The sequence below is a fragment of the Hippopotamus amphibius genome, chromosome 4 (genome assembly GCF_030028045.1).
Source record: "Hippopotamus amphibius kiboko isolate mHipAmp2 chromosome 4, mHipAmp2.hap2, whole genome shotgun sequence".
NCBI lineage: Eukaryota > Metazoa > Chordata > Mammalia > Artiodactyla > Hippopotamidae > Hippopotamus > Hippopotamus amphibius.
Genome location: NC_080189.1, coordinates 177,814,701 through 177,828,895, shown reverse-complemented (window position 1 = coordinate 177,828,895; position 14,195 = coordinate 177,814,701). Strand labels below are relative to the sequence as shown.

At 38.5% G+C, this 14,195-nt stretch overlaps 1 protein-coding gene and 1 pseudogene across 1 annotated transcript; one reads left to right on the top strand and one right to left on the bottom strand.

Moving 5' to 3' along the window:
• Positions 1-4,853: 4,853 nt before the first annotated feature.
• Positions 4,854-5,159, top strand: LOC130852476 (small ubiquitin-related modifier 1-like). The gene has a single exon (XM_057733535.1). It carries the CDS (start codon positions 4,854-4,856, stop codon positions 5,157-5,159), a length of 306 nt encoding a protein of 101 aa, XP_057589518.1.
• A 5,298-nt stretch (positions 5,160-10,457) lies between these two features.
• LOC130852139 (tectonic-1-like) lies at positions 10,458-12,709 on the bottom strand (annotated as a pseudogene).
• Positions 12,710-14,195: the final 1,486 nt, after the last annotated feature.

Sequence of the window (14,195 nt, the reverse complement as noted above, 5' to 3'; positions counted from 1 at the left end):
CAAACAGAGGACAAATTAGAAAAATGGTTAGTATGACTAGCTGCAATCTTGATTAAAATAAGGTACCAAGTCCTGGGGGGAGCCAGCTGAAAAAGATTTCTAGATGTCAAGGTTAAAGCCTCTTCTCGCAGTTTGAAATGTCTCTGATGATAACATCACGTGTTTAGGTCAACTTTCTGAGTGACTCATACAGCAACAGACACAAAGATTGTCTATACATGAGCTATTATGGTGATTTCCCTGAGGATTATATCAAGTTGTACAATTTTAGCTTACCTGGCTTCAGAACAAGTGCAGTTTTATTTCTCAATGATTCCAAGGAAAAAGAGGAAAAAACTGGGAACAGTAGTTTGGAGAGTCAGAGCTATCAGAGAAAACTAGAAGAATTCAGAATCTAGTTCAGTTTACAGGTAAATACCAAAACATCAAAGACAGTTAACAGCACTAGAATCTATTATATACAAAGGTACATTACTGAAACATAATTTTTCTCTCTAAAATCACCCTCATTCAACCAAATATTGCCAAATTAAGATTAATTTTTTCTTAAAATAAGTCTGGTATCAATAAACTTGTCCTGATTATTTATATAAGTATAAAAAATAGCAACTGATCACATAAGCTCTTTTAAATCTGCTTTCCTGGAACTTTTCATTAGGAATCTCAGATTGAACTTTTAAAGTCATCTCAAGTCCAGGAAAGCCAAGCCATATACTTGCCATCCAACTATGCCTGCAATTCCTACAAATTTAGGTGAATCCCTCCCTTCTTGAGATCCCCAAATTATCTTGAGCTTCCTGCAATTGCCAGGAAGTAACCTTCCTTACTCACCTGATTAGACAGCTGGGAACCCTGTAAGCAAAGTACCAGACTGCTTTTCCAAGGGAATTTTTGGCTCCATAAAGTCAATCTTAGTACTTTAAAACCATCTGCTAATACCTGAGTTTATGCATAGTCTTAAATATGACATTCCAAACAAAGACTTGGTAATAAATCAATGTTTTTCAAATTGTATCCTATGCTAAAGGGAACAGATTATTTTGAATTTATGTAAGTGACTAAATTGCCATGAAAATAAGAATAGTCATTAAGAACTTCTGAGTCCTGGAGAGTTCAGATGGAGAGAAAAAGATAAATGTTTCATCTTTATTTACAATGCTTTGCAATATCAAATTGCTGTAAATCATAGATGCCTTGACAGAATAGGGTTCCTTAAATCTGGAAGAACAAAACATTAAAAAATAGGCAATATTTAAACCAAAAGTCATACAAATTATCATCATCCTCATCAGTTCATTCATCCCCATGAATTTAATTATTGATTTTGATCTTTTTTTAGCAGTTTTATGAAGCCATCAGATTCTCCATTCGAGTTCTATAAATTCTCATCCAGTTCAATGATATAATCTGAAAGTTTATCAGAAAACTGTACTCTAGAGGAAGTATCAGAGTCCTTTCTATGAACCTCTCTGAAGATGAAATATGTTTGTAAAAGCAGCAATGTAAGCAATAACTCTCTGTAAATGAAAACAGACTTAAAAATATTCAATATTTAAGATCTGAGTTTGTTATAATGGAACTGACAAGAAAATTTGGTTATTTTTGTGACACACAACAGTTTAAGAAAGTAACTAGATTTATGACTGATAACATTATACCAGGATGTATTATTTTTCCAAGAATTTACCTAGTTTCTAAAACACTTAAAACAAGTTTTTTTTTCAAGTTATCAAATGATTTGGCAAAGCTATTTTAAAGTAGATAGACCAAAAAAGTGCTCTTAAAGAGTTCACCTGAAAACTATCATCCCATTTACATTTAATTTACTTATGAAACTTTTATCATACCTAGTTATATTTCTTGCTAACAAATTTTACATTAAAACTTGGTCAGCTAAGAGTATTATACTTAATGTTGATAACGCTAAAGACACAACCATATTAATTAAACCAACAAACTTAAACTAGCTTTTTAAAAAAAATTTATTGGAGTATAACTGATTTACAATGTTGTGTTAGTTTCAGGTGTACAGCAAAGTGCATAAGTTATACACATACATATATCCACTCTTTTTTAACTTCTTTTCCCATATAGGCCATTACAGAGTATTGAGTAGAGTTCCCTGTGCTATACAGTAGGTCCTTATTAGTTATGTATTTTATATGTAGTAGTGTGTATATGTCAATCCCAAACTCCCAATTTATCCCTCTCCCCCTTACCACCTGGTAATCATAAATTTATTTTCTACATCTGTAATTCTATTTCTGTTTTATAGATAAGTTCATCTGTACCATTTTTTCTGATTCCACATATAAGCAATATCATATGATATTTGTCTTTCTCTGTCTGATTTACTTCACTCGGTATGACAATCTCTAGGTCCATCCATGTTGTTGCAAATGGCAGTATTTCATTTTTTATGCTTGAGCAATATTCCATTGTATATATGCACACATCTTTATCTATTCCTCTGTTGATGGACACTTAGGTTGCTTCCATGTCCTGGCTGTTGTAAACAGTGCTTCAATGAACACTGTGGAACATGTATCTTTTTGAATTATGGCTTTCTCTGGATATATGCCCAGGAGTGGGATTGCTGGATCATATAGTAGCTCTAATTTTTAGATTTTTTTAAGAAACCTCCATACTGTTCTCCATAGTGGCTGTACCAATTTACACTCCCACCAACAGTATAGGAGGGTTCCCTTTTCTCCACATGCCCTCCAGCATTTATTGTTTGTAGATTTTTTGATGATGGCCATTGTGACCAGTGTGAGGTGATACTTCATTGTAGTTTTGATTTGCATTTCTCTAATAATTAGTGATGTTGAGCATCTTTTCATGTACTTTTTAGCCACCTGTATGTCTTCTTTGCAGAAATGTCTATTTAGACCTTCTGCTACTTTTTGATTTTGTTGTTTGTTTTTTTGATATTCAGTTGCTTGAGCTGTTTATATATTTTGGAGATTAATCCTTTGTCTGTTGCTTTGTTTGCAAATATTTTCTCCCATTCTGAGTGTTCTTTTTCTCTTGTTTATGGTTTCTTTTGCTGTGCAAAACATTTTAAGCTTAATTAGGTCCCATTTATTTATTTTTATTTTTATTACTCTAGGAGGTGGATCGAGAAAGATCTTACTGTGACTTATGTCAAAAAGTGTTCTGCCTATGTTTTGCTCTAAGAGTTTTATAGTATTCAGCCTTACATTTAGGTCTTTAATCCATTTTTAGTTTATTTTTGTGTATGGTGTCAGGAGTATTCTAATTTCACTCATTTACATTTAGCTGTCCAGTTTTTCCAGCACCACTTATTGAAGAGATTATCTTTTCTCTATTGTATAATCTTGCCTTCTTTGTCATAGATTAGGTGACCATAGATTGCATGGATTTATCTCTAGGCTTTCTATCCTGTTCCATTGATCTATATTTCTGTTTTTTTGTGCCAGTACCATGCTGTTTTGATGACTGTAGCTTTGTAGTATAGTCTGAAGTCAGGGAGCATGATCCCTCCAGTTTCTTTTTTTCTTTCTCAAGGTTGCTTTGGCTATTTGTGGTCTTTTGTATTTCCATATGAATTGTAAAATATTTCATTCTAGTTTTCTGAAAAATTCCATTGGTAATTTGATAGGGATTGCATTGAATCTATAGATTGCTTTGGGTAGTATAGTCATCCTGAAAATATTGATTCTTCCAGTCCAAGGACATGGTATTTGTCTCCATCTGTTTGTGTCACTTTGATATTTTTCATCAGTATCTCATAGTTTTCTGAGTACAGGTCTTTTACCTCCTTAGATAGGTTTATTCCTGGGTATTTTATTCTTTTTGATGTGATGGTAAATGTGATTGTTTCCTTGATTTCCCTTTCCGGTCTTTTGCTCTTAGTGTATAGAAATGCAAGAGATTTCTGTGCATTAATTTTGTATCCTGCAACTTTACCAAATTCATTGATGAGCTCTAGCAGTTTTCTGGTGGCACCTTTAGGATTTTCCATGTATAGTATCATGTCATCTGCAAACAGTGACAGTTTTACTTATCTTTTCCAATTTGGATTCCTTTTATTGCTTTTTCTTCTCTAATTGCTATGGCTAGGACTTCCAAAACTGTGTTGCGTAATAATGGTGAGAGTGGACATCCTTGTCTTGTTCCTGATCTTAGAGGGAATGCTTTCAGTTTTTCACCACTGAGAATGATGTTTGCTGTGGGTTTGTCATATATGGCCTTTATTATGTTGAGGTAGGTTCACTCTATGCCCATTTTCTGGAGAGTGTCTTTTTTCTTTTTAATAATAAATTGGTGTTGAATTTTGTCAAAAGCTTTTTTGCATCTATGCAGATGATCATATGGTTTTTATTCTTCAGCTTGTTGATGTAGTGTATCACATTGATTGATTTGCAGATATTGAAAATCCTTGCATTCATGGGATCAATCCCACTAATCATGGTGTATGATTCCTTTAATGTGTTGTTGGATTCAGTTTGCTAGTATCTCGTTGAGAATTTTTTCATCTATTTTCATCAGTGATGCTGGCCTGTAATTTTCTTTTTGTGTGGTATCTTTATCTGGTTTTGGTATTAGGGTTATGGTGGCCTTTTAGAATTTGCTTGGGGCTGTTCCTTCCTCTGCAGTTTTTTGGAAGAGTTTCAGAAGAGTAGGTGTTAACTCTTCAAAAACTTGATAGAATTCCCCTGTGAAGCCATCTGGTCCTGGACTTTTGTTTGTTAGAAGATTTTAAATCACAGTTTCGAGCTGCGGTGTTGTGCTGTGGGGAAGAGAGACAGAATTGTAAACCCCAGAGTGATGTTCTGCCTACCCGAGGCCGCTGCTGTGTGGAGACCCTGGGGGAAGCCACCGTCACCATGTCTGACCAGGAGGCAAAACCTTCAACTGAGAACTTGGGGGATAAGAAGGAAGGAGAATATATTAAACTCAAAGTCATCAGACAGGATAGCAGTGAGATTCACTTCACAGTGAAAATGACGACACATCTCAAGAAACTCAAAGAATCATACTGTCAAAGACAGGGATTTCCCATGAATTCACTCAGGTTTCTCTTTGAAGGTCAGAGAATTGCTGATAATCACACTCCAAAAGAACTGGGAATGAAAGAAAAAGATGTGATTGAAGTTTATCAGGAACAAACAGGGGGTCATTCAATGGTTTAGATATTCTTTTTATTTTTTTTTTCTTTTCCCTTAATCCTTTTTTATTTTTAAAAATAGTTCTTTTGTAATGTGGTGTTCAAAACAATTGAAAACTGGCACCCCATCTCTTTAAAACATCTGGTAATTTGAATTCTAGTGCCCATTATTCATTATTGTTTGTTTTCATTGTGCTGATTTTTGGTGATCAAACCTCAGCCCCCTTCATATCACCCTCTCCTTTTTAAAAATTACACGTGTGCACAGAGAGGCCGCCTTTTCCAGGACTGTGCATTTGCAGACTTGTGATAAATAAGATCGACTAATACGAGTGTTCATAATGACTTTCCAATTGGCCCTGCAGTTCTAGCATGTGATTGCTTCACTCCTGGACTGTGACTTTCAGTGGGAGATGGAAGTTTTTCAGAGAACTGAACTGTGGAAAAATGACCTTTCCTTAACTTGAAGCTACTTTTAAACTATGAGGGTCTGGACCAAAAGAAGAGGAATATCAGGCTGGAGTCAAAATGACAGAGGTGTTGAGAATAATGACTAACTCCAAACATGGCTTCACTGAAGAGAAAGCATTTTAAGATGAAAGAAAAATCTTGTCAGAAGATCCCAGAAAAGTTCTAATTTTCATTAGCAGTTAAAGTTATTCATGCAGAAGTGTATACAACAGAACACTGCTCTTTTTGACTTTATTTGTACTTTTTGGCCTGGGATATGGGTTTTAAATGGACATTGTCTGTATCAGCTTCATTAAAATACAATACTTGTAAAAAAAAAAATCACAGTTTCAATTTCAGTGCTTGTGATTGGTCCATTCATATTTTCTATTTCTTCCTGGTTCAATCTTAGAATGTGTTTTTCTAAGAATTTGTCCATTTCTTCTAGGTTGTCCATTTTATTGGCTTATAGTTGCTTGTAGTAGTCTCTTATGATCTTTGTATTTCTGTGATGTCCATTTCTGTGTGTAATTTCTCCTTTTTCATTTTTAATTTTGTTGATTTGAGTTTTCTCCCTTTTTTTCTTGATGAGTGTGGCTAAAGATTTATCAATTTTGTTTATATTCTCATCAGCTTTTACTTTCATTGATCTTGGCTATTTTTTTCTTTGTCTCTATTTCATTTATTTCTGCTCTGATTTTTATGATTTCTTCCCTTCTAATAACTTTGGGTTTTGTTTGTTCTTCTGTCTCTAGTTGCTTTAGATGTAAGTTTAGGTTGTTTACTTGAGGTTTTTCTTGTTTCCTGAGCTAAGATTGTATTGCTATAAACTTCCCTCTTGGAACTGCTTTTGCTACATCCCATAGGTTTGGGATTATCATGTTTTCATTGTCATTTGTCTCTAGGTATTTTTTGATTTCCTCTTTGATTTCTTCAGTGATCTATTGGTTATTTAGTAACATACTGTTTAGCCTACATGTGTTTGTGTTTTCTACCTTTTTTTCCTATAATTTATTTCTGATCTCATAGTGTTGTGTTTTGAAAAGATGCTTGATATGATTTTAATTTTCTTAAACTTACCAAGGCTTAATTTGTGACCCAAGATGTGATCTATCCTGAAGAATGTTCCATGTGCACTTGAGAAGGAAGTGTATTCTGCTGCCTTCAGATGGAATATCCTATGATTATCAATTAAGCCTATTTGGTCTAATGTGTCATTTAAGGCTATATTTCTTTATTAATTTTCTCTCTGGATGATCTGTCCATTGGTGTAAAGTCCCCCACTATTATTGTGTTACTGTCAATTCCCCCTTCATGGCTGTTAGCATTTGCCTTATATATTGAGGTGCTCCTATGTTGGGTGCATATATATGAGGATGAGTCAAAAATTATCTGCACTCTGGCCATAGAATTTATAGAAGTTTTAATATAACCAGAGTGTGGATAATTTTTTACTCACCCTCACATTAACAATTGTTGTGTCTTCTTTTTGGATTGAACCCATGATCATTGTGTAGTGTCCTTCCTTGTCTCTTGTAACAGTCTTTATTTTAAAGTCTATTTTGTCTGATATGAGTATTGCTACTCCAGCTTTCTTTTGATTTCCATTTGCATGGAATATCTTTTCAGTCTGTATGTGTCCCTAGGTCTGAAGTGCGTCTTTTGTATACAGCATATATACAGGTCTTGTTTTTGTATCCATTTAGCCAGTCTATGTCCTTTGGTTAGAGTATTTAATCCATTTACATTTAAGGTAATTATCAATATGTATGTTCCTATTGTCATTTTCTTAATTGTTTTGGGTTTGTTTTTGTAGGTCTTTTTTCTTCCCTTCCTCTGTTATTCTCTTCTCTTGTGTTTCCCTCCTAGAGAAATTCCTTTAACTTTTGTGGTAAAGCTGGTTTGGTGGTGCTGAAGTTTCTTAGCTTTTGATTGTCTGTAAGGCTTTTGATCTCTCTGTCAAATCTGAATGAGATCCTCACTGGGTAGAGTAATCTTGGTTGTAGGTTTTCCCCTTCCATCACTTTAATTATATCCTGCCACTCCCTTCTGGCCTGCAGAGTTTCTGCTGAGAAATCAATTGATAACCTTATGGGGATTCCCTTGTATGTTATTTGTTGCTTTTCCCTTGCTGCTTTTAATATTTTTTCTTTGAATTTAATTTTTATTAGTTTGATTAATAGGTATCTAGGCATGTTCCTCCTTGGGTTTATCCTGTATGGGACTCTCTGTGCTTCTTGGACTTGGGTGATTATTTCCTTTCCCATGTTAGGGTACTTTTTGACAATAATCTGTTAATATTTTGAGACTTTTTCTTCTTCTTCTGGGACCCCTGTAATTTGAATGTTGGTGCATTTAATGTTGTCCCAGAGGTCTCTGAGACTCTTCTCTTCTTTTCATTCTTTCTTCTTTCTTCTGTTCCACAGCAGAGATTTCCACCATTCTGTCTTCCAGGTCACTTATCCATTCTTCCACCTCAGTTATTCTGCTACTGATTCCTTCTAGTGTATTTTTCATTTCAATTCTTGTGTTGCTCATCTCTGTTTGTTCTTTAATTCTTCTAGGTCTTTGCTAAACATTTCTTGTATCTGAGCAATACGCAGTTCCATTCTTTTTCCAAGATCTTGTATCATCTTTACTATCATTATTCTGAATTCCTTTTCAGGTAGATTGCCTTTTTCCTCTTCATGTAGTTGTTCTTGTAGGCTGTTACCTTGTTCCTTCATTTGCAAGATATTTCTTTGCCTTCTCATTTTGTCAAACTAGTGGTGTTTGCGATCTTCTTTCCACAGGCTACAGGATCATAGTTCCTTTTGCTTCTGATGTCTACCCCCTGATGGGTGATGTTGGTCCAGAGGTTCGTGCCATTATACCCTGGATAGGGGGTTTGATTGGCATTGTGGTGACCAGAACCTGCCCTGGATAATTAGTGGGGCCTTCCTTTTGTTCTGTGGTTGTCACTGCCCTGTTGGGTGTTGAGTCTGCTCCCTAGTTGTTGGAGTAGAGGCCCCCAGATCTGTTTCTTAGCTGTGTTTCTGATCTGTAATGCAAAGCAGTCAGGATTGGAGCATTTTCACTTTGAGAGAAGCCACTGAGTATTCCTCCTCTGGAGCTGTTTACTTGTGAATGTGCTCTATTGTGTCCTCTTTCACCTGTTGTGTGGACTCACAAAGTACACTGTTGTTAGCACTGTCGTTTGTCCTACCTTAATGGGATATGCTGGCAATTGGCCCTCGTGACTCTCAGGTGTTGTTCTCACCAGGTCACTGGCGCAGATCCACTGAGGTCAGGTCCTGGGACTGCAGTGGTTGACCACCTGGACCTCTGTGGGAGTTATGGAGGTAGCTCAGGCTCTGGCCTGGCCCAACCTCCATGTGTACATGCCCACAAAGCCTACAGCTGCTGAAGCCAGACCCATCTTAGCTGTAGGAGCACTTGTTGTCCTTTCAGATATTTCACAGGTGCTGAATTTAGGAAGCTGTCAGTGGAGGTATAACTCCATTGAGAAATATCAGCTCTTCTTCCTTAGTCACACTGTCCCTGGGGCTCAGCTGTGGTTTCAGTCCCACCTCTGCATCTATTCCTCCCACCAGAGTCTGCTCCAGGGGTTGCCAGAGCACAGGAGCCCATCAGGCAGGAAGAAGCCAAGGCAGCAATAGATGGGGCAAGCAGGATGCCCAGGCAGGAGGGCTCTGGGGTAGGGACTGGAATGAGCGGGCCTGTTAGGCAGCAATTAGGGTGAGTGTGTCCCCCAGACTGGAGAGGGGGTTTCTGAGGGGAAAATGGCAGAGGCATATGAGCTGGCTCTGGCTGGAGCCCTCCCTAGGACCCATGAAGGAAGGGGCCTGCACATGAGGGGAGAAGCCGCCATGGCAGCCCCACCCTTTGCACATCACTCAACAATGGCGCTCCACTTTTGTGGTGGTTCGGGCTTCCTCCATGAGCATTCCCAGTTGTGGAGCTCCTCACTCCTGTCCCCTCAGGCTTTCTCCTCATAGGCAACAGCAGTCCCCTTCCTGGGTCTTCTCTCTAAACCCCACGTTCCAGCATCCAGCCCCTGTGTGCACCAGCAGACACCTGCCTCAGGCTAGGGTGCACAGAGCTGTGGCACAGACCATCTGTGTAGGTCTCACTCTGTCCTGCCTGCCACAGACCAGTTGCTGGGCTCTTCTCTGAGCCTCTAAGTCTCCCCTTCAGTCCAACTGATCTCCTGCTGGTGAGGGTGCTTCCCCAGATGTGGGAACCTCTCCTCACCTTCAGCTCCCCGACAGGGGTACAGGTCCTGTCCTGCTTCCTCTCCTCTTCCTTTTCCCTTCTTCTTTCTTTCATCCTACCTGGTTACATAGGGATCTTTTTCATCCTTCTAGGTGTCTGAGGCCCTCTGCTAGTGTCCAGCATGTGTTCTATGAGAATCTTTCCATTTGTAGATATATTTTTGATGTGTTTGTGGGAAGAGATGAACTTCACATCCTCCTACTCCTCTGCCATCTTGAAAAGTCTAAACTAACTTTAGTACTGAATATTTTCCCAGATCATATGAACTTGAAATTTTTTGGGGTTAGTACCTCATATTTTTGAGAATTTATATAAGGGCTTCATTGTTTTAGCCATTTAAAAAGGGCTATTTTACAAATTAATTTTGGCAATACCATCTGAAGTTAGAAAAATACCATATCTATAATGTACATATGGGTAGATATAAAAAGGGATCTCATAGTTTTCGTTTAAAATTTTTGGTCATGAAATTACCAATCTCAACTGTCAGATTCACTTTCTGAAAAATAGAAGCCATTGTATATATATATATTTTTTTTTTCTCATGTTGAACACTTTACTCTTGCTTGAAAATGAACAAGCTGGATAATTACTAGCTGTATATAAAATTTAATCTCATCGAATGTACAGTTTTCACATTTCACATGTATATTAAGGAATCAGCACATCCTTTCATATGAACACTGTCAAACAAATGGGAAGAAGAAATTAAAGGGCAGCCTGGCGTTGATGGTTGGCCGAGCTCTGAAGCCTGCTTCTGCAGGTGCAGACACATCCACAAAAGTAACCGCAGTGGAAATAAGAATTGTCCTTTCATTTCCTGAGTTGGTCTCAGGAAACGAGGATGAAATTAGATTTGCAGTTACATTGACTACTTTAGCTTGTGGGTTCAATAAGGATCCATATTTAGTCCACTTCACTTCTATAGCCAAAGCCACCGGGAGCTGGCAAGAATCCTTCATATGGGACATCTGGGTGATGAAGTAGCTGGGCACCCAGTCCAGTACATCCTGGGCCTGGGAATTTCCAAAAGGGGCCACATAATCTGGGAAGCCCTGGCCCTTCAGCAGGCTCTCCATCTTTTGCGCTACCGCCCCACACGTGATAGCTTTGGTCAGTCTGAGTTTACAGCCAGACTGCATGTTGTAACCAAATAATACTGGGGTCTGGACCCCCTCTATTGCTAAGCAGGCTTGCTCAGTTGTGCTACGAAGAAGAGTAAGTCGTCCATATCTATTCGTGGTCTGAATAATCCCAGACATTCACAGAAGGTTAAGGGAGTTGCCCAGGACTCAAGCAGCTGATTCTTAGGAGATGGTGTCCCATGAGTCACATGAGAGAGATCCAAATATCCCTTCTCTAAGTCTTGGGAATTTTGATAGTTATTTTCCAGGAGATGGCAAAAAACAGTTATAACTATTTTCCTTGATTAGGAGATCCTCAGGAGAAAAATTCTCAGAAACCGACCCTTCAAAATTAATTCCAAATTCTCAAAATCACTCAATTTGTTTAAGAGTCTCTGTTTAAGTGTAAAATACCTCTAAATGTCTGTCAACTTTTCTGTCTTAAGATTTTCATTGTAAGGCACTGACAGTCTCCTGGCCGAACTGTTCCACCCTGTCAGGCTGCACACAGCCCTACTTGCTGTGCAGGCAGAGCCACCGAGAGGATGCTCTGGCCAAGACTGGCCTCTCCAGCCCTCAGGACTCTCAGCAATAAGAAGTGTGGCCCACACACGTCGACAGGGAAATCAAGCTTCTCTACAGAGCCAAAAAGGATATCCCTTCTGAGGCTGAAATCCGGCAGCTAACGGGAGTCCCACAACATAACCAGGGTTTCCACTGAGAGGAACTGGCTTTCTATTTTGCTGAATAAAATAAATTTCAGACTTTTGCTGGAGTGGAACCACTGCACTGCTAACTGCTCCCAGAAGAAGAAAGAGATCAGCTTTTATTATCTCACCTGCATCTGTATACGTGAGGCTGTACTTCACCTCAAGAACGATGTTAGTGCAGATTTTACCATGCCCATGCCTAGGAACCTGCGGCCTCGATACATCAGTGTCTTCCAGTCGGGTTAGAGTTTTATTTAGAGACCGAATGACGATGGACTGAACAGTGATAGGGACCTCTGGTCCTGAACCAGGCACCCTCAAAATTTTAGGGTTGCTGTAATAAGCCATGCTCAGGGTTTCAATTTCTTCTCACTGTTCCAAATTTATCCTTCTGGTGCACTTAACAGCTTGGTTAACCAGAAATGCTGCAGGGTTATTGTCGGTACACAGAGATGATGTAAGGGGAGAAGGAAATCTCAGAAATGCATCTGAAGTCTGCAGATAAGTCCCATACTCATATTTTGCAGTATTTGGAGCATCCGGTTTGGTTGTCAAAGAAACATCTGATTCTGCACTCAATGAAAAACCATCAGATGTTTTCATCAATTTATCAAAATTGCTTTCATCAGGCACTTCTGGATTAATAAAGGATAATGCTGCTTTATAGTTTGTAATATGAATGCAGAAAATAGATGGATTGATCTGGTCGGCAAGTTTAAATACTCTCTGAGGTGGGTCTGCTGTAAAATTCAATGAATAGATGGCTGCTTTTTGACTGCAAAACTGACTATCACCCCGTCCGTGATCGGGGTGGGCCTGAGGCCAGGGGATGGCCTGGGAACCTTGGGGGTTTCAGGGGGCCTAGGAGATACTGCAGGTCGGAGAGTCGTCAGGGCTCGCTTCGTGGAGTTGAGGCCCTCCGTCGTCACCACCGGGGTGGCCCCGGCCTGGGCGCTCACGGAGGCCCAGCAGTCCAGGAGCACAAGCAGGAGCGGCGGGAGTTCCCACCGCCCCATTGCTCGGCCGAACCCCCGCAGCCAGCCCAAAGCCATTGTATATTATGTAAACCCAATCTTACAACACCTTCCTAATAAATCCACGGTGAACATACAAATACATGAGTGGATCAATAAATACATGAATGAAAATCATGAAGGCTTCAATTCAGTGAACCAGAGCACTGAAACTCTTAAAAAACAGAGCCTCAGTATTCATGTTGTTTTACTACTTTCCTTAGGAAAGCAGACCAATTAAAAAAAAAAGGAATATATTCAATTATTACTTAAACAAACAAGCAAACAAAAATAGAACAAAACAAACAAAACCAGAAAACCACTCTGTGATATGAAGTTTAGAAATACACAGTTACTAAAAACTTAGTTTTTACCTCCACAGTGCTTTCAGTCTAACTGTTCAAATTAGGAGTTTAACTAAACTCGGTTGATTTGTGCCCTATTAAAATAGTCCACTAATTTAAAAGAAATGCATATTTGTTGTAGAGAACACATTTGAGTTAGATATGTGTCTTTTCAGTCATTTTCCCCCATTTGGCATATACAATTGAATTATGTAGATGATCATTTCCCTAATGGTTGTGTTTCTATTTAATGTGCTATATGTATTTTTGCAAATGTGATTTCTATTGATAACAGAATAAGGGTTTCCATAAAAAAAAATTTTCAGAGATGGCTAAAGTCTTTTATTATTTGTGGAGAAGATTTTTAAGATTTGTTTTTGCCCTTGAGAAGCAATTTTAAGGAGGCTGTTTGGGAAAGACAATTCTACCAGCAGTTTTTTTTTTTGTTTGTTTGTTTTTTCTGTTTGGCACAGGGGCTTAGTTGCTCCGAGGCATGTGGGATCTTCCTGGAGCAGGGATCGAACCTGTGTCCTCTGCATTGGCAGGCGGATTCTTAACCACTGCGCCACCTAGGAAGCCCCCTACCAGCAGTTTTAAAAGGCCTCTTATTTGATAGCTTTTTAGCTTATTTTATACAAGTGGTTTGTACTTCTTAATGCTCCGCCCTTATATTGCCCCCCCCCCCCCCCCCCCACTGGTAACTAGTTTGTTCTCTATATCTGTGAGTCTATTTCTTTTTTATTATGTTTACTAGGTTGCTGTGTTTTATTTAGATTCCACATATAAGTGATATCATACAGTATTTGTCTTTCTCTATCTGATATTTCACTTAGCATAGTATCTTCCAAGTCCATCCATGTTGCTGCAAATGGCAAAATTTCATTCTTTTCTATGACTGAGCAGTATTCCATTGTATATATATATTGCATCTTTTTTTTTAGAACTTTTATTGAGATACAGTTAACATACAATAAACTGCATATATTTAGAATGTGCTATTTGGTATCCCAATCTCCAAATTCATTCCCCTCCAACTCTCCCCTCTTTCCCCACTTGGTGTCCATATGTTTGTTCTCTACATCTGTGTCACTATTTCTGCCTTGCAAACTGGTTGATTTGTATCATTTTTCTATATTCCACATATA